A 19,878-nucleotide genomic window follows, 5' to 3' on the forward strand; every position below is an offset into this window, starting at 1 on the left:
CATTGCAAGCTGCTGAGGAGACTCCAGAAGGCAGGTTTGAGAGCTACATGCTAAAATCAGGAGAGAAGTGGGCTTTGCTGCGCTTTGGATAACGCCGGGGCCAGGGTGGCAGTTTGAGTGGAGAGTAGAAAAAAGCTGAAAAACTGTGGAGAAAATCTTTTCGCAGAGACTGTAATTTGAACTATGCACTTGAATATGCATAAGGGCAACCGTGAGAAGTATAGCTACCTCCTGAGACAAGAGCTGGGCCATGTTTAATTTTAGATTGTAGAACCTCTTCCCACTACCTTCTCATCCAAGGTCAATTCCCATTGCAAAGGGTAAAAATTAGAAAGACCTTTTTTGTTTCATATAAACTTCATACTGAAACACAAAAAGTTATGTTTGATACATATTCCCTGCATAGCTCTGGCCTAGTTTAGGAAATAATAGATTGCATACATAATCTTTCGATATTTAAATATGGTCTTATCCCACATACCTACCCTAGGCTAAGTTCCAGTTGAGTGGGGTACACTGGTGGGAGAGAACACAGAGCAAATATTTGTGATGTAAAATACAGAGTAAGTAATCTCTGTGCATTTTTAGCTGGGCAGCTTCCTACACACACTATGACGATCCCAATTAAATGTTCTATAGATAAATAAAAGTGTGATATTTTAAAAGACTATTTTAAAATGTTTCATGGGTTTTGAAATTACTAGACTACATAATTGCTAACAGCTTATTACAGCTTATGCTATTTCTCATTTGTTCATGGTAGACACCTACATGTAATTGAACTATCACTAGCATAGCATCAAAAAAGAAACTCATGAAGCTTTTTTTACTATTGAGAATGTAAAAATAAAACAATGACAATGTAGCTGCTGTGGAAGCAAAGCAAGTGTGTCCAGGTTTTATCCATGCATAAAGATCACTAACAGGGACAGCAATTTAAAGGTTGTTTTATAGGATACACCTAAGGCTGAAATCATACATACTTGCAGTGTAAAACAATTGATGTATCAAGTTTATTCACACTTTTTTTTTTCAGCAGATAAAATAGATTCAGATGGCATGTGTGGTTGTTTTCTTATGAACACATATATTTTGCCTCAGGGTAATATAATTTTTTTCTGTTAGCTAATTATTATTGTGCAGTTGACTTTTTCAAAACATCAGAGAAATGCATCACTTGAAAATATAATCATAGAATCATCAAATCGTAGAATGATTTGGATTGGAAGGCACTTTCACAGATCATCTAGTCCAACCCCCCTGCCGTGGGCAGGGACACCTTCCACTCGACCAGGTTGCTCAAAGCCCCATCCAGCCTGGCCCTGAACACTTCCAGGGATGGAGCAACTACAGCTTCTTTGAGCAACCTGTTCCAGTGCCTCACCACCCTCACAGTGAAGAACTTCTTCCTTACATCTAACCTAAATCTACCCTCTTTCAGTTTAAAACTGTTGCCTCTTGTCGTGTCACTACAGGCCTTGGTAAAAAGTCTTTCTCCATCTTATAAGCCCCTTTTATATGTTGAAAGGCCACAACAAGGTCTCCTGTCCTGGTTTCAGCTGGGATAGCTTTAATTTTCTTCTTAGTAGCTGGTACCTTGTGTTTTGGATTTAGTGTGAGACACTGATGTTTTAGTTGTTGCTAAGTAGAGCTTATCCTAAATTAAGGATTTTTCAGTTTCCCATGGTCTGCCAGCAAACAGGTGTACAAGAAGCTGGGAGGGAGCACGGCCAGGACAGCTGACCTGAACAAGCCAAAGGGATATTCCATACCATAGGACGTCATGCGCAGTATATAAACTGGGGGGAGTTGGCTGGGAGGGGTCTATCGCTGCTCAGGTATCGGTCAGTGGGTGGTGAGCAATTGCATTGTGCATCACTTGTCTTTTCTTGGGTTGTATTTCTTTTTTTTTTATATTCCTTTCAATTACTATTATTATTATTACATTTATTATTATTGTTAGTATTACATTTTATTTTACTTTAGTTATTAAATTGTTCTTATCTCAACACACGAGTCACTTTTTTTTCAATTCTCCCCATCCCACTGGGACAGGGGGCAGTGAGTGATCGACTGCGTGGTGCCTAGTTGCTGACTGGGGTTAAACCATGACGTCTCCCCAGAGCCTTCTCTTCTCCAGGCTGAACAACCCCAACTTTCTCAGCCTGTCTTTGTAGGAGAGGTGCTCCAGCCTTCCCAAATGGGAGGCACCCATTTTTGTGGCCCTCCTCTGGACCCACTCTAACAGGTCTGTGTCTTTCTTGTGCTGGGCACCCTAGAGCTGGACACGGTACTCCAGGTGGGGTCTCATGGAGTGGAGCAGAGCGGGAGAATCGCGTCCCTTGACCTGCTGGCCACACTTCTTGTTATGTGACTCCGGATACAACTGGCTTTCTGTCTGCAAGCGCACATCGCCGGCTCATGTCCAATTTTTCATCCACCAGTATCAGTTTACATCAGCTGAGAATGTAAAAAATGTATTGCTATCCAATAGTGGGAGCTTTCATAAAGCTATTATTAACTTCAGAAAATACTGCTGTTTATAAGTTAATGGAAAATGAGAATGAGTATTTCATTCTAACTAATTGCCAATGTAACATACTGCATAATATAGCAAAGCATATTACAAACAAAGTTTAATTTGTTCTCCAGTTTTGTGTAATAAAAGGTGTTGGTCATTTTTCCCCACCTGCCAACTGAATTTTGGAATCTCACCAACCTTGAATGTATGGAAATGTTGAGACATAGCTCTGTCGCTGGAGCTCAGGGAGCAGGGAGGAGGTAGAGGAGTCAGGAATGAAGAAGTGAAGTTGAGCCTGGGATAAATGGGCAGGAGGGGGAAGGTGTATTAATTGTCTTTGTCTCTCGGTATCCAAATCTATTTTAGTTGGTGATAAATTAATTCCCCAAGACAAGTGTGTTTCTCCCCTGATGGTAATTGTTAAGTGATCCATGAGCTTTTTCATCCTGTTTTCTCACCCTGTCCTGTTGAGGGGGGAGTGAGAGAGCATCTGGGTGGGTGTCTGGCTGCTGTCCAAAGTTAACCCACCACGGCTTCACTGGGTTTCAGAGCAGAGCCTATTTAAAACTTCTTTGCTGTTTGAGAGCGGGGGTGCCTCAAGGCTTCTCAGCCACGTAGGTAAAATTTACCTTTGGTATCAAAAAGGTGAGGAAGCTCAGGGCAATGCTGCGCCTGTCTCGGGGAAGACAGATGTAAAGGCAGAATTAGGATGCCTGAAAGGGGAAGAGGAAGGTTTCTGGGTCTGCACATCCTGCTGCAAAATTGGGAGGAGGAGTGCAAAAAAGAGCAATGGCAAAAAATGGGGAAAGAGCGAGCCTCAGCCTCAGCAGTATCAGCAGCTTGACACCCCCCACGTCTCCCCTTGGCAGCAGCAGCAGCAGCTCAGGGCTGCCAGGCTGTGGCACAGGCACTGCTGGCAGCGAGGCCACCCGTTCCACATTTTAGCCATTCCACTAAGTGTTCAAACCACCATTTTCTCAGGGACATCTGTGGTGCTCTACATCACTAAATTGGCACATCAACAGCAAATAAATTAAAGTTTTGACATCACATTTAGGTTGCATATCCTTTGTAGTACTTACCATAGGTCTTACTCCTCCAAACTCCTACCGCTCATTAATATTTAAAGCTGAGTTTGTTCTATCCACCACTTGTTTGCAGATGCAGGTTCTCTGAACTGCTAGCTCCTTGAGGTAGTAACCATGTGTGTACTTTATAATTTTAGTACCATTAGTTCAATGAATTTCTTATTCTGATGGGAGCTTTTGGGTAAAATGGCAATATGTAATCTAAGTGCAATACAATGATTTTCAGCCACATGTCCCCAGGGTGTGTGAGGCCCATAGTCATACAACCTACATCCCACTTAATTTTTCTGTTAGCTAGGTATCACAAAAGTCTCAGGACAGTAAATAGACAATACTGAAGAACTTGTATGAAACCTAGGCTATGAAAATCTGGGCTTAAGCATGTAAGAAAAATACTACACCAAATCTTGGAGATACATCTGTGCTTCACTCCAGGTCCCTGCTCTATGAAAACATTTAACTATGCACATAAAGTACAAAAGTAATGTAAGTGGAGACAATGGGACAGTTCACATATTTGAAGAAAACCATATGCTTAAGTCACTGTTTGGAGCAGAGCCTTAAATTGCAGGCACCTTGTGTTACTAAGTTTGTCTTAATGCAATTATTTTATCCCCATTCATTTATTTCTGCATATTTATGGCAAGAGTTTTAGTTACATACAGAAATTAAGTACTCTCGGACAAAAAATCCTGCATTCTTTCATGGTGCAGACAGACTAATTCAACTAACAATCGTAAGGCTACCGAAGTTTTATGTTTGGAGTACCACATGCAGGGCAAAACCACTCAACTCTGATCAATCCTGTTGGTTGTGTGCAAGTTTCTCAAAAAACCACAACCTTGCAACAACCATTTTTGAAGCCTCCTCCGAGTTCTCTCTTCTGTACACACCACTACTAACTCTTGCAGGAATGGTTTGCTTGTGACTTCACAGGTAAAGCCTAATGGTCAGATCGCAAGTACTGTTATCTCCTTTTAGACTACTGATGACAAGACATTGAATTTTCACTGGGCAACTAATAAACCTAAGATGACAGGGACACCGCTTTTAAGCACCACCACACATAAGAGGGCAGTTCAGCCTGTTAAAACAGACGTCACCAAGTCATCCTACCAAAGCTGCACACTACATCAAAATTGGAGGCACATATCCCCTCCCCCAGTATATATATTTAGAGTTCTTTCTAAAAAAATGCCTTTTTTGTAGAGTAACTTAGGGAGAACTGAAAGAAGAACCACTGATTAGCAAACTTTTGCGGAAAATGAGAAGTTGTCTGAAAGGAGGAGAAAGAAGAATCACATGGCTCCCTGTATCTGCACAATTTTTCCTCAAACTTCTCTATTTCATATTTCATTTTGTTTTCCTTTGTAGTAAAGGACAAGGTTTTCCTTTTGCTATTGGTGACCTTTAGGGTAAAGGTAACTTTGTAGTAACTGTAATAATACATAACTGTATAATAAAATAATAACAACTAATAATTCTGTAATATATTATCCTGTTCACAAAAATGCTAGTGACTGACAATTTTACATGCAATTTTTTCTTACGTATTCTACATCTTTCCTAAACAATGCTAAGCACTAAAGAGGTTATTAGACTTTCTCAAAAGTCCCTGTAGAGTTCTGTGCAGAAATAAGATTGCTGTGTCACTTAAAGTGTTAGTACCTTCTCACATGGGATTTCATCATCATCTAGGACATCAGTCTCTTAACATGTTATAATTATTTGTTAATTTTGTTAGCAAACAGTGAGATACACATGCTAAACTGTGGGAGAATAACGTTAAAGCCATTGTCCTTGGATTATACTTCAACGAAGCAGCCATTGTGTGACATTGTTTAAAGATCATTACATAAAGTATAACCACTTTGCTACTAGCATTTAATTTGCATCAATAGACAAGATACAGATGAAGTGGTAGAAGTGAAAGTGGTTATTTTAAGTAAAATTCGGTAACATTACTTACATAAAGTCTTTAAGTGCCTATACAATTTCAACCATTTATACATAGGAACGGCACCCAAAATGAGAAGTTAGATTACTTATCACCCGTAAGTATACTTTGCTGCAAGTTTCTTCATGTTGTTATTGTTCTCCAAACGTGGCATTCCTTGGGGATGGGAAGGAGAAACCCCTCAAGTGTGCAAGTGCCTAGACACCACAGCCGCGTGGTGTCATTGTAGTAGAGGGAGGCCAGGCTAAGTGTAATACGAGTAGCTGGTCTTCCACAGCAATTAATTAGGAAAATGACTACAGGCTGTCTCGAAAAAAGGTTCTCTGGAGCTATAATTTATAATGAGGTTACAAGGAAGACATTCTCTTAATTCCCTCCCTTACAGTCCTAGTCACAATCTGAATTGGAGCAAATGCCTGTATTTTTAATAATAAATGCCTTGAGCTTTGCTGCTCCGCTAGTCTGGAGCTCTGTTAGTAGCATGCACACCTACTGAAACTGCAGTTACAAACCTGCATTTCAGTTCTGTAGTGTTGTATATATGTAAACTATTAGAAGAAAAGCAGTTTGAGATGATAGCTGATGGCTTGAACCTATAAGCTTTTTTCCTCCCTGAACGACAGCCAGGGAGACAGCGAGGGGATGACTGACTCATTACAAATATTCTTCCCCAAGACGCAGTAGAAAGTGTGAATAAACATGATTTCCAAACCAAACCCAGTTACTGTTGGTTTTTTAGCCCAGCCCAGCACACCACCATCACAGGGAGGCCGAGTGGACAGCAGAGCAAGGCTGAAGACGGCTTTCAGAGCAGATGGATTACTGGTGACCACGTTTTGCGAACGGGCCACCTTCACCAGGCACCAGAGGAGAATAGTTGACTCCAACCCTTTTCCTGCACTCTGTATAGCTTTATTACCCCCAGTGTTTGAAAAATATCATAATTGAAAAACCAAACTCTTGACACCTCCTGGTCAAGTACTTTCCTTATTTTCTAGCGTTGAAATCTTTGCATTTGCTATCTTGCGGCTTCAGGATTAGATGGCAGTCAAAATTCTGGATGTAGAAAAACCAGTGAAGAGCTTTGGCATCTGAGGTTGTTCCTCAGTGATTCTGAATGAATTTGACAGTACACAACACACGCTTATGTTAATATATTCAGAGAGGCCAGGCTTCTAAAGTTCTGCAACTGTTTCAGTGACTTCAGTTGAAGGAATTCCATTGTCTAAAATACCCAAATGGAAATAAAATACCCTTTCATGCCTGCAGTAGTATTAGCTGTTTACATTCATTTGCAAACAGTAACACCAACTCCAGTTAGATAACCAGTCTAACTTAGGAGCACAGGTCTGACATACTGAAATAGCATCAGCCAGCACACATATTTCCTTTACCCCCTTCCTAAAGGAATAAAGCTTACCAAGTTGCACTACTCCTTGATAGACGAGTTTATTGAAACAGTTTTTAAAAGCAGGTATTTCTGAATGTACTCCATCAATCCCAACAGTTCAGAAAAACAGTTGTTCAGTGTCCAAATGAAGTGTGCATGTTACAAATTGTACATTTTTAATATACTCATTTATACCACATGACATGAGCATAAGATACAATGATTTCTTATGTTATTCAGTATGCCAATTTATTGCTACAGTTCCCCCCCAAAAAAGTAGGGCACACCTGGAAATAGCTCTTAATCCAAGGCTATTACAGCTGTTCCCATGCCTTGGACCCCAAGGTCAAGTCACTAGCGTTCCTATGTAAATCACCAGATTTTTAAAGTGTTTTCTTTTTAATTTACACTTAAATGCTTTTTTTTTGCAAGACTATTCTTAGATGCTCTTTAGCAGGAAGTGTAACATTTGAATATTTACTACAATATAAGTATTTCAAATCATAGGACGTAAAATTTTCTTCACCTTCATTTTGCTTGACATCTTTAGCCATACCAATCAGAAGAAACAAGGTTTCATGTATGAAGTTACAACCGCCCCCACCCCATCCCAAACAACCCACAAACAGTGAATTTAACCAACTTGCACAAGGAATGAGGGTCCAGAGTTCATGGATAAACTATTATTCCTACAAAATGAAAGGTGCTTGGGCCTTACGAAGTGCTGTCATGTATACTTGTGCAATAATCACAAGTTCTCATTGTATGCCTGTATTAAGAAAAAAATAATTAAGCATTGATTTGGGGTTTCCTTTCTGTTTTGTTTCTAAGAACAGTCTTAAGAGTTCCATATTCGAATGCAGATAATTTTTTAACTATTCCAATTTGAGTGCAGCACAGCTGCTTTTTAAAGGTCAGGCTCCATTCGAAAGTGTCTCTACTCTTTAGCTCAAATGATTTTCAGATATATGAATGTTTTGCCAGCCCTTTTGACCAATAATATGATCATTTTATTGTCAAAATAAGAATTTTCTAGCAAATGAAAAGCTTATTCCAACAGTACAAGATCCCTATATCCAGTGTGAAAGCAACATGGTGGTATAAATATACGCATACATTGTATTACACATAATATATTATACACATTCCAGTTAACCATGGAACAATTAACAGGAGTAGATGACTACTAATCATGGGTACAAAGTATTTTTGTAAACAAGATTGAGAAACCTTAAGGAAAATCTGATTTCTGGAAAGATGACAATCTTGGGATTCCATTTTTGTTTTCAAAGAAGTCAATTTTTTTTTTTTAAAGGATGCTGTATATAAGAATGCACTTTGTATTAAAACAAAGATCAATACTTTACAGTTTAAGAAACTTTACATATGTACATAAATTACACATCAGGAATGGTTTTAAAGCTCAAAATGAGTTGCCAGAAAAGTCTATTTTCCTTCTATTAAAATCTTTAACTCTTTGACGTTGTGATCATTTGCAACTGTCACAGCATGATCCAGTGCTCGGATACTTGCCAGAAGCTTTATGATCTGCTTTATGTGCTCCCTAAAAAAGACAAAGAAGTCAATACAGGAATGGAACAATCGTGAAAGTATTAATATTTCAAGAAACACTATATTAGGAATCCGTATAGCATATCAGTTTTAAGTAACTTCACATCATCTTCTTCTCCACTTGCTTAGTCTGATAAAATAAGTTGGTTATCAGCTTTGTACTGAAATTGAAAAATTTATTTTGGGAGTAGGAATTAATCATACAATATGGTTTAATACTAGATGCAGCATAATCTCAAGAAAAAGTCTTGGATTACTTACAGTACTGTGCAATCAGTCACAGCTCTCTTGGTAACTAATGTTTAAGCCAAAAAAAAAAAAAAAAAAAGCAAATATGCTTTAATGCATGCCTTAAAAAAAGGTATGAAGCTTGCCACCAATGAACTGCATTACAATTCAGGTCAATCTAGAAAGCTTAGAATGAACAAACTGCTAGGAGGACTGTACTTCTTTGGCTGTCAAGAACAATTCTAGTATCTTGGTAGGAGGCTGGACATGGAATTTAGGTCAGTCTTACAAAAAATACTAGAAGTTCAAAATTAATCTTAAAAAGTAAATAGCTGATCTGTGAAAAAGCATCCAACATTTGGAAAACTAGCACCAACAGAAATAGGTAAAGATACACTTCCCTCTCAGCAGAAATTAATGCATTTTTGTTTCAAACAACTGTACTAGGTTTTATATGAAAAGACATAACATTCTTCAGTTAAAAGTAGTAGCATTTCTGCTGCAGACTTATTTTATCTGCTTCATGGGGGCAATGGCAACAGATTTGTTAAATGCTGGGGAAAAAAAGGACAGAAGATAGAAATTACATTAGAACTCTCTATTAAAAAAATGATTAATTGGATGTTTCTCTTCCAATACAAAGTTTTACCAAGTTATCATTTCAGCTGATAAAGAAAGTTCTTTCAAATTTAGAAACAGGCTACCAAAAGAGGGAAAGTTTAATCTCTACTGGACCCTCTCTCAACTCCATTTCAATTCCAGTATCATGCTCATGCTAGGCTAGACATTTTGGTTTTAGAAAGGAAGGAGTAACAAGTCTATTTTGAATTTGAATCATGGGGAAATTTAAATTGGTATGCGACTCTACTATTATACTTTGGACACAAAGTTCTGAGGCATAACCTGAGAGCAGATAAAAAGTTGTTTGAGCACAATCCAGTGTGGCACAAAGCTCAGTGTTATCTGAAAACAAGATGATTCATACGCCACAGCCAAAAGTGATTCTAAAGACAGAACAGTATCTACTAACCAACATGGTAACTGGAAAAAAAATTGATACCGAAAAACCCCAACTTCTTAACCAAGATTTTTCTGCTACGGTTTAAGGGAAATTTCTGTGTCTATGTTTCAGTGCTATGCATAAGATCAAAAAGGGACAAGGATCTAATCCCCCAGAGAGCCTCAATAATTGAAAAGTAACTCAACAATGGCTCAAGCAAGTTCAACTATCAAGAATGACTAATGCAGGTAGCAAGGGGGTTCATCTTTCCAAGTTTCAGGTTTGCTGGAACATCAGAACTATTGATCTTGAAACCTCTCCCTCTCATACAACAGCTTGTTATATTCCTGTGTATCAGTACAACAATTTGGTTTTTAAGTTTATCATTGCTTAAAATGATACACCCACAGCATTTCAGGTTACTTGGCCAGCAGTAACATTTACGCATCTATCTGAACTTTTAATTATGTTGGTTATCAGATACAAGTAAAATGACTCCTTGATCTAGGGGAAAACAGGTTCATCTAGTTGGTTCTGTAAATAAAGTCAGAACTTTTCTACTGTATACAAAAGCACAGTTTATAATTTAGAAGCCATTATGTAGGAATAGGCAACAGGCTCACAAGGTGTAACAGTCCAAACCCAGTAGCTACAAAATTTGCCAGAATCAATGACACTAAGAAGTAGTGCAAAATATATTATGAATGTTTAAAGATTTCCAGCAGGTGCTGTTTTCAGACACCTTAAAAATCTCCATTTACCATACTGTTAACATTTTTAAAGTTTGAATTCAAAGAAGTTTCAAAAGAGGTGCAGCAGTATGGAGGTATTTACCCACGTTTGCATGCTTCAGCAAAATAACACAAAGCACAAGAATTGCAACTGTGTTAACTCAAGATAAGTTACCTCGCATTTCTTTTCTCTACATCAGAGCAACCAATGCTGTTTCTATAAATTGTATCAGCCAGATGAACAAGGTATCTGCAGAAGTTTTCTAGCTGAGAAATAGTCTTGTCTCCTTTTAGATTAGCAAACCACTGTTTAGGAAAGCAAGCAATTACCTAGACATAACAGGAAAAAGAAAGTTAAACACAACACAAAAAGATTTTAAAAGCTGTCTAACATGATTTGTGAAGTCTGCCAGGCACAATTGCAGTGACAAGGCCCAACTGAGTGAAACAGTGAGGAACCTACCAAAAAGAAAAAATTTTAAAAATCCAAAATTCAAGCAGTAAACCACTGAAACTTACACTATACTTAAGCTGCCTACAGGTATGAGCCAGAGAAGGTTCTTTCTTTAGTTAGGGGTATGAGCCAGGGAAGGTTGTTTCTTTAGTTTGTGTATTAAAAAAAAAAAAAAAAAAAAGTCTATTTTTCACTGACATCACAACTTTGAGATATCAAAGCCAAGATTTCATAGGTAACATCAGTTTTTAACTATATTTTTCCTTCAGCTGAAGTCTGTGATTTACAAGTGATTTTAAACATTGTTTGATTTTACTTACACTTTGAGCTTTCTTAATGCTGTCCTCTCCATACTCAGAGTTTTGAAAAGCCATAAGAATGTATCTATTTAGCAGACCATCTATTGACAGTTCCTGGAGAGTTTTGTTTGAAAGGATTCCATACCACTGGAGAAAGTTTCCTAATAACTGAAAATACAACACAGGGAAAATAAGCATTTAAAAATGTACTGAAACCAGGAGGCTGATCAAACACTCTAAAGCCTCTTCAAATGCAACAGCATGGCCAAGGCAAGCAGTGGAAATATGCCTTCTGTTAGCTTCAAAACTATTCAGAATCCATAAAGGTCCAGCCTGGAGTGTTACGAATTCTCATACAACCACCACCACTACCTCCTCAACTTTGCTCATATTTTGCACAAGAAATCAGAAAAAAAGAATTAAAGTTTTAGGCCATCTTGTTCTCAAAATTTGATGTCAATGTCAAGCCAAGTGAGGCCTAGCATATGCCATACGGGCACAAATTCACAGCCCCCTTATCAATGAAATCCCCAGCTATGCTGTCTGCGTACCCTTATTTCCAAGGCACAGTGACACAAGAAACACAGAAAGTGTCACGGGGGAGTGCCAGCTAAGCCAACTCTGCAGCTGTTTATTCCCCACCGGCATGTGGCCTGCAGAGAAATTGCTGCCAGTCTTGTACAAATCAATACAGCCAGCAGTTTACTGTTGGGGCAGATCATCATGAAACAGTAAACGAACGCATGCCTCCCAGCTTCTACTTCTGCTTGTCTGTGATCCTATAACTGACTCGCTAGCACAAGAGATTGTATTTTTAATGCTTCCCTAAAATAAAACTGTGGTAACAGCATGCATACTTCTAAACAGGCTCTGACAGGGCACTCAAAAGAGACACAAGCCCTAAATAAGCGATCTGTTTCACTTTTAACAACAGCATTTTAATAAATGAGCTTTGTGCATTTTTTGCTCTAGACAGCATTTAGGAAGTTGACTTTTATTTCAAAGTGAAAGAATTCAGTGCCAAATATTTTAAGTAAATGAAGTGATTGCCAACCTATTCAGAATACAGTCTCTGCCACTGCTGCAATTTAAATAGAAAATTCCAGATAAGAGTTCTGTTTGCCTGATCATGGAGATCAGCAGTCCAATCAACATGGATCTCACACTTCACTTTCCTGTTTTGTTGGGAGTTAATTTTCTTCACAGCCTTTTACTGGAAATAAACTACAACAGTCATAGATTCTTACAGACCTTTGCAAACTATATTGCACATTCCACACACAGAGACTTTTTCTTTCACACTCTTTATAGTTTCAATTAAACTAAGATTACAAATGCTCTTATACTTCACAAATAGCAGTGAGCTTTCCAAAAGGGACCATGTAATTTTCATGAAGATTCTCATGCTATATATATATATATATATATATAAAAAAAAAATAGAAACCAAGCTCTCTCATTCCCACATAAGTGAAATAAAAGCAGCATGTTTTATTCTGACAAGCACAATTACATTAAAAAAACTGGGTTGAGTATGGTAAGTAAACCCACAACATACAAGTTAAAATGATGGTGCTTTCACTTGGCAGTCTTTTGAAGAGGGCACAGTGCATTACCAGAGACTAAGAATCATAATTTAGAGTTCTTTCAAATAAAGTTAAAGCAATTTCTATCTACAATTTTCCACAAATTTGAAGAGGATTTTATTGCTACACTGTCTAGACTAAAGATTTACAGGATGTATTTACTGACTTACCTTAACAGAGGACCAAAACTGACGTTGGAAAAACAAATACGGACCAGAGTTCTTGTTTTCTAAGATGCTGGAAAGTAAGAAATTTCTTTAATGAGCAACCAAGACCACCTCTGTCTGGAGTTTGCCGGCTTCCTCCTTCCCACACACAGTTCAGTTCTATAAATATTCCCTTCCATCCTGCTTGTCTTTGCTAAATCCTCACAGCATGATAATGAAAGATCTCCTCTATCCAGCCAGTGAACCATACTGAGGAAAAAACCCTGTTAACTACAGACAGAAGACACCAACTTGCCAACAACGGTCTAACACCACAGTTGAAAGAAAACTTACTTTTTTGGATATAAGGGCATGAATACATCATCATCTAGTGTTCTCCTCATTCTTAGCAACAATGCCTTTAAAAGCATCTGAAACAGATAAATTTAAGTGTCCAAAGCATGACTTAGTAGTTAACCACTCAGAAATTGATTTTCAAAGCAATAAAGACCATTTGTGACCCTAACAGTAAAAAGGTATACATACTTAAGCACACATATAAATAAAGTCTTAGAGAAGCCTATAATTAACAGAGCTGAAATCTGACACTTTCAAAAAAACCTGAAGGCAATGGAATTACTTTGTGGTTAAGCTTGGCTACACAATTAGCTTCTGTGAAGTCAGGGCTTTTGCCATTTTTAATTTTCTGCTAACTTCCCCATACACATGCACTTTGGCCTATCTCCCATTATTCTAAAGGCAATGCATACATTGCATTAGCTATGGCACCTGAACTCATGACATCGGTTCTTGTATTCATAGAAGATAAGTAAAACAATCAAATTTCCAGGCAATACATTTGAAAGGGTTACAAAGATCTAAAAAAGAAAAGCCTGACTATTTGTAGCTAACCCTTAAAGCAAAACTGCAGACCAACAAGTCTTAGTACATTTGGTATCTCTTTTTATCTCTAGCATCTATTTTGGGGAGACTTCACTGAGCTCCTCCTAATTTATCACCATACTTGACTCTCTATAACAAGGCTGCAGAGCATCAAATAATTGCAAAATTCTCTTTCTTGCTCCTCACTAAGCATGCTGTGTTCTCCAATATAGCATATTAAGAATACACTCAAATTCCTTAACTTATGAAAGATACTTAAGAGAAAACAACTTACTTGTGTATTTTTGTTTTCTGCATTCACCACTGAAGGATATCCATCTACTAGTTTCTGTACAATTGCTACCATTCTAGATGTTTGTGTTGTAGAAAAAGGATCCCATATATTTTCAGAAATCACTATAAGAGATCAAAGAATTACTCCACTTTGCAAATACTCAAATACAGGTAATAAGACAGCGTCATGGTTTAACCCCAGTCAACAACTAAGCACCATGCAGCCGCCCACTCACTCCCCCCCCCACCCTGTGGGATGGGGGAGAAAATTGGGAAAAGAAGTAAAACTCGTGGGTTGAGATAAGAATGGTTTAATAGAACAGAAAAGAAGAAACTAATAATGATAACACTAACAAAATGACAACAGTAATAATAAAAGGATTGGAATGTACAAATTATGTGCAGGGCAATTGCTCACCACCTGCCAATCGACAGCCAGCTAGTCCCCCAGCAGCGATCCCCTGCCCCCACTCCCCCCCAGTTCCTATACTGGACGTGACATCACATGGTATGGAATACCCTGTTGGCCAGTTTGGGTCAGCTGCCCTGGCTCTGTCCTGTGCCAACTTCTTGTGCCCCTCCAGCTTTCTTGCTGGCTGGGCATGAGAAGCTGAAAAATCCTTGAGTTTAGACTAAATACTACTTAGCAACAACTGAAAACATCAGTGTTATCAACATTCTTCGCCTACTGAACCCAAAACATAACACTATACCAGCTACTAGGAAGACAATTAACTCTATCCCAGATGAAATCAGTACAGATAGTCAGGCAATAATTTACAAAACAGTAAAATCTGAAAGCACAAACAAGCATCAACTTTCACACCTCCCTCTCTACCCCCATTTTCATTCTAAGTCTTTCTAAGACTGTACCTGTTAATTTAGGAAGAACAACTCTTTCTACAATGGTAGGCAATAGTGAAATATCAGCATCATCTTTCACTTGCTCCTGTTCTTCACAGCCATAAAACAGCAATGATTCAAACCACAACATAGTCTCAAAATCTCGACACTTGCCCTAATAAAAACAGAATTGAGGTTAGATTCTTAAACAGAGATTTAAAGTCAATATGTTAAAAAAAAAATTAAAACATTATCTGTGCAAGTATGATACCTTCACAAAACAGAACAAAACTACTTTAAAACAGTCCACCAAGTGTGCTAAGCAGGCAGTGTACGTAGCAACTGAGCGCAGTAACAACTCAAAAATCTAGTCCTCTGTCTACATGTCTGGTACTCATCTGCACTGGAAATAATAAAAATAAAAAAAGATATAGAGCCTCAAGACCAAACAGTCTCTTAATCTGGCACAAGGCTGGGCAAATTACTTCACCTGCTTTGGCCCCCCCTACTTTTGAAGCAGTGATACTACTTTCTTCAGAAATGTAGGCAAGCCTGATTCCTGGAAGTGAAGAAAATGTTCTACCTCTTTGCCTGAACACTACTATACATGCCATCACAGGTCATTGTAGTGTATATGGATAACCCAACCCAACTAAAAGCTGAGAGAGGATGGGGAGCAAGGTCAATTTCCCACAAATCAGCCAAATGAACCAATTCATTCTACAACCACGCAATCACTAGCTCTAATGAAAGTGAAAATGGTAGAAGTAAGACTGCTTTTTTTGGCAGCTGTTGCCCTACAGATTTTAACTTCTAATTACACCTGAGCCAAATAAAAGCCCACAGATTAGGGCAAAAGTGAGAAGTATAGTTCATTTGTGCTGCATTATAAAATTATGCCTTCTGGATTAAACCCCTCTTTTTATGGATGCATTATAATTTTTCTAACTTAACAAAATGCTTAACAGGACCAGTAACACAAAGTAGTGAAAACAGTTAGATTTGAGAATTCTGTACCATGTCTCCAACTAACTTGAGCTTTGTTTTGCCAGCCTGAGAACTCACATAGAAATAGAATGGGGGAAGGGAGAATGTACAAAAACAGTTTAAAATTTCATGAGGACACCTTTCATAGATTTTTCTCTTGTTACTCAAATTAAATACTGTGAATGCTTTCTGAAGAAGACTTGTGCCTCCCTTCCCTGCAATCAGAGCAGAGGCAACAGAAGATCCCCTTCTACAAATATTCTCTTAGTAGTTAAGAAAAAAACACCTCTAAAAAAAGTAGAGATTCAGTCATTTGTGAGATAGACTGACACATCTGCAGACAGTGCTGTAGATGAGCTAAGTTTTGAAAGGGAAGAAGACAAATCTGCCTTATTAGCCTAGTCTTCTAAAAAACCCCACAAACCCAAAATCAAACCAAGCTTATGCAATCGCACTCACTCCGTGCCTTGACCCACTCCCATTCTCCAGTAAAAGCCAATATGGCAGAAAAAAGTAAGTTCCTACCAGTAGTGTGAAAATAAGCACCTGACTGCAGCAGAAATACCTTATAAGAGCTTTCACTGGTAGGAAGAACAGAGTGGGAGTCAAAAGCTACCTGAGCTGTTTGTCCTGATGGCTATTCATGTCAGCACACACATGCAGGCTGGACAATGAACATGTGCCAGGGATACCGGGCTGCAACAATGCTGTCCCACTTTTCTCATGTTCCCTACCTAATAACTGGGCAATAAGTACTACGAGGAAGACTTAGAAATTGCCAGCCAGAGTTCTACAGGGTATGAAGGTATAGGCGCGAGAAAGAAAGATATATAGTGTAGAGACATAGGACTCCCCAGAAAAGCTTTACCCCAAGAGAGGCGCCCATTTTAAACTTCATGCCTAGAACATGCATTTATGAGAAGCACACATCAAAGGTGCAATTTACTTTGCTCTGCAGAGGTGTGAAAGAGCTGCTATATAGAAGCTTACATAGAAGTTCCTTGCAGAGGACCTTACCTCCAAAGGAGTCCAGATAAGCAGCTGAAGTCTGATTAAAGGGTTAAACAGCTTTGGTAAACAGAGGCCAATATAAGCATCCTTATAAGAAGCAAAATACTTTGAGCGCCAAGCTTCAAACTGTGACTTAATACAATCAATTGAGTAAAAGCTTTCCAAAACATCTTCGAAAACTTTGCTGGATTCTTTCAATATACGATCTGGTGGGGGAGAAAGAGAGTAATAAGTTAATCACCTATTCCCTGTAATATCTCTTTCAAGATGGACTTTGATGCTCACTGGCATAAGCTAACTCCTATAAACAAAACCAAAAAACCATCACCTTTAAAAGTTCTGTTACTTCTGCCTCAAATATACAAAGCAATAAAAAAAAAAAAAAAAAAAGTACTCTCTGATATACTGTTTTATCACAAGTCTTGCTTTAAACATTTAATACAATGATTTTCAGTTACCAGACACTGGACTGGTGATATATTGGGCTCTATTCAGTGTGGATCTAACTTCAAAGCTGGCCTTCCTCTACACGGGAGTTTAGAACAGCTGATCTCCAGGACCCTTCCAACCCAAATTATTCTACAACTTTGCTCATCTAAGTGCAAGTACGGGAGGGCATCTCAGATAAGCCAACTGAATCAGCACTTCAGACAGAGCAGGTCCTAGCAGACACCATGCTGAACATAACATGGCTGTTAGCACTGGGTAACCATTACAATCCCTTAGCACCTTCCTTACAATTTTTTTATATTTACAGTAACAGTATTCTACACAGTCCAAAACTTTTTCTCTATATATTATTTTCCCTTCATCTTTTCTACTTCCCAGGGTTAGTTTCATTTTAATCACTCATTTTTGCTGCAGCCACAGTTTTAAATATTCAGTTACAGTAGTAACCTGTACACAACTAACATAAATAGTACACACAGCAGGTAGAGACAGGGCTGAGGGACATGAAATTATGTCACGTAAACACACTTTTTTACAGTAGGATCAAGAAGAGATGCTACAAATAAAGTCAGCAGGTCCAAAGTGCATTCCTCTGTTCCATATAGCTCACTGCTGATTCTGGACTAATGTGAGAGCTATGTATGATAAAAAAAAAAAAAAGCTTTAGAAATGCTAAGCTTACTCAGAAACTGATGAAACTCCTACAGAAGGCTCTTGTACACATACAAGTGCCAAATTACAAAGAGCAATTGAGCCACACTGAATTTTTAATCTAGATCATTTAACTTAGCAAAGTTAATTATAGTACCTAAAAACCCTGAATAGTTGCTTTGTTTATCAGAGCGCTCTCTGCATCCACAATTTTGGTAAATCAGCCAGTGACTAAAGGTGTGGAAACTGCACTTCTGAAGGATCCAACTACTAGACAGTTCATCTAACTGCCTTTTTAATCTATTCACACTTTGGGTCTCCACAATCACCTACAGCAATGACTGGCATTTTTATTACACTCTGTGGGAAGTGACTTGTTTACTTTAAACCTATCATATCACTTCATTTCATGCCCACTAGCTCTGATACTGTGAAAAGTCAACATAGTTCTCCTAGCTGAAGAGTCCAAAACTGTTTAATCCGTCCTCACATACAACATAAGCAATTCTATATATGTGATCCTTGCTGCTCCCCTTCTCCACATTTCTTCTAATATGATTAAATTCTCCTTCATCAGAGAGAATAATTGTACTCAGGTTCAAAATGAAAAGGTAACAGGATTACTACAGTGTTGTTCTACTTTCTTCACTACTGGTTTCACAGTAATCACTGGAATTGTCTCCTTTTAACTGCTACTATAAAAGATGATCATTCCATCAAACTAACCATACTTCCCCAAATGTCAGGCTTCTTGCATTTCTCCCAGTTAGAGGCATTAGCTTAACTTACAACCCCATTTATTGCATAATCAGGGTTATGCATAATAATGGTTACTTTGACCAAACCATCATAAAACTGCAGATGAATTTCAAATCAGGTCAGTACCACAAGATCTTTCTGCAATGTTTGCACTCAACATTGCTTCCTGTCATCTGCAAAGTTTGCCAGGCTGTAACAAGAGTCTACAAAACCTTTGTCATTGCATTTCTAGATGCTTATGTAAAACTCCAGAAAATACTTCCTATCAAGCAAAAAAAAAATAATAAATTTCTAAAGCACTCACTGAGGTTTTCAGAATTTCACATGTAAAACAAACAGTAGTAACCTGTACACAACTAACTAGTACACACAGCAGGTAGAGACAGGGCTGAGGATTGTTACTACTAACAATTTGGAGAATGATAAACCACGTTACAAATTAGGAGGAAGACTTAGTATCCACTGAAGGTACAAAAGCTTATTGCTAGCCAGCAAAAGAATGTTTGAATTAAATAAAAAGAATCTCACTGATGATTGGGTATTTAGTTAGCTGCAAGCTGCACAACAGGTTGGTGAAAGGGACAGTTTCGGTCACACTGATGATCCAGCAAGGAACAGTTCCTAAACTTTCTCAAAAGTATGGTGAAACATATAGACAGGGCTGCATTTGGATAATTTTCTTTTTTTCTGCCAAATTTTCTGTATTTTATTACATAAAGCTTCAGTAGCTTTTCTAACCTCGCTCCATGTTGAAGTTTGTAATATCCGTTGAAGTTTCCTCATCATCGCTGGAAAGGCCTTCAAGGTGATCTGCCATCTTCCCAGTTTGCTCTCTCGCTTGTCTACGACGAGCTCTGAAAAGGATCATTAGTATAAACCAGCTATTACTTTCTTTTGCGTGTGCATCCGTGTCACACACACCCCTCCCCCGCAATGAACAGACCTGCCTAAGCTTGTCATAACTTTTAATGCAAGGAAATCCAGGTTGGAAAAAACTTTCACTATGTCACCACCTCAAACGTTCCACTA

The 19,878-nt window shown here is 38.3% G+C and overlaps 1 protein-coding gene across 2 annotated transcripts in view; it reads right to left on the reverse strand.

Annotated features, from left to right (window-relative positions):
- Window positions 1-6,999: 6,999 nt before the first annotated feature.
- PAXBP1 (PAX3 and PAX7 binding protein 1) overlaps window positions 7,000-19,878 on the reverse strand; it is a 29,156-nt gene continuing 16,277 nt past the window's right edge. For both annotated transcript variants that reach the window (XM_049834770.1, XM_049834769.1), the window contains exons 10-18: window positions 19,588-19,703; window positions 16,996-17,195; window positions 15,022-15,166; window positions 14,150-14,271; window positions 13,327-13,403; window positions 12,997-13,063; window positions 11,262-11,408; window positions 10,663-10,817; window positions 7,000-8,520 (exon numbers count right to left, since the gene is read on the reverse strand). In XM_049834770.1, coding sequence (XP_049690727.1) covers window positions 8,403-8,520; window positions 10,663-10,817; window positions 11,262-11,408; window positions 12,997-13,063; window positions 13,327-13,403; window positions 14,150-14,271; window positions 15,022-15,166; window positions 16,996-17,195; window positions 19,588-19,703 — 1,147 coding nt within the window. In that variant the 3' untranslated portion in view covers window positions 7,000-8,402. The remainder of the gene's footprint in view (window positions 8,521-10,662; window positions 10,818-11,261; window positions 11,409-12,996; window positions 13,064-13,326; window positions 13,404-14,149; window positions 14,272-15,021; window positions 15,167-16,995; window positions 17,196-19,587; window positions 19,704-19,878) is intronic.

Source organism: Accipiter gentilis, chromosome 32 (genome assembly GCF_929443795.1).
Source record: "Accipiter gentilis chromosome 32, bAccGen1.1, whole genome shotgun sequence".
Taxonomy (NCBI): Eukaryota; Metazoa; Chordata; class Aves; order Accipitriformes; family Accipitridae; genus Astur; species Astur gentilis.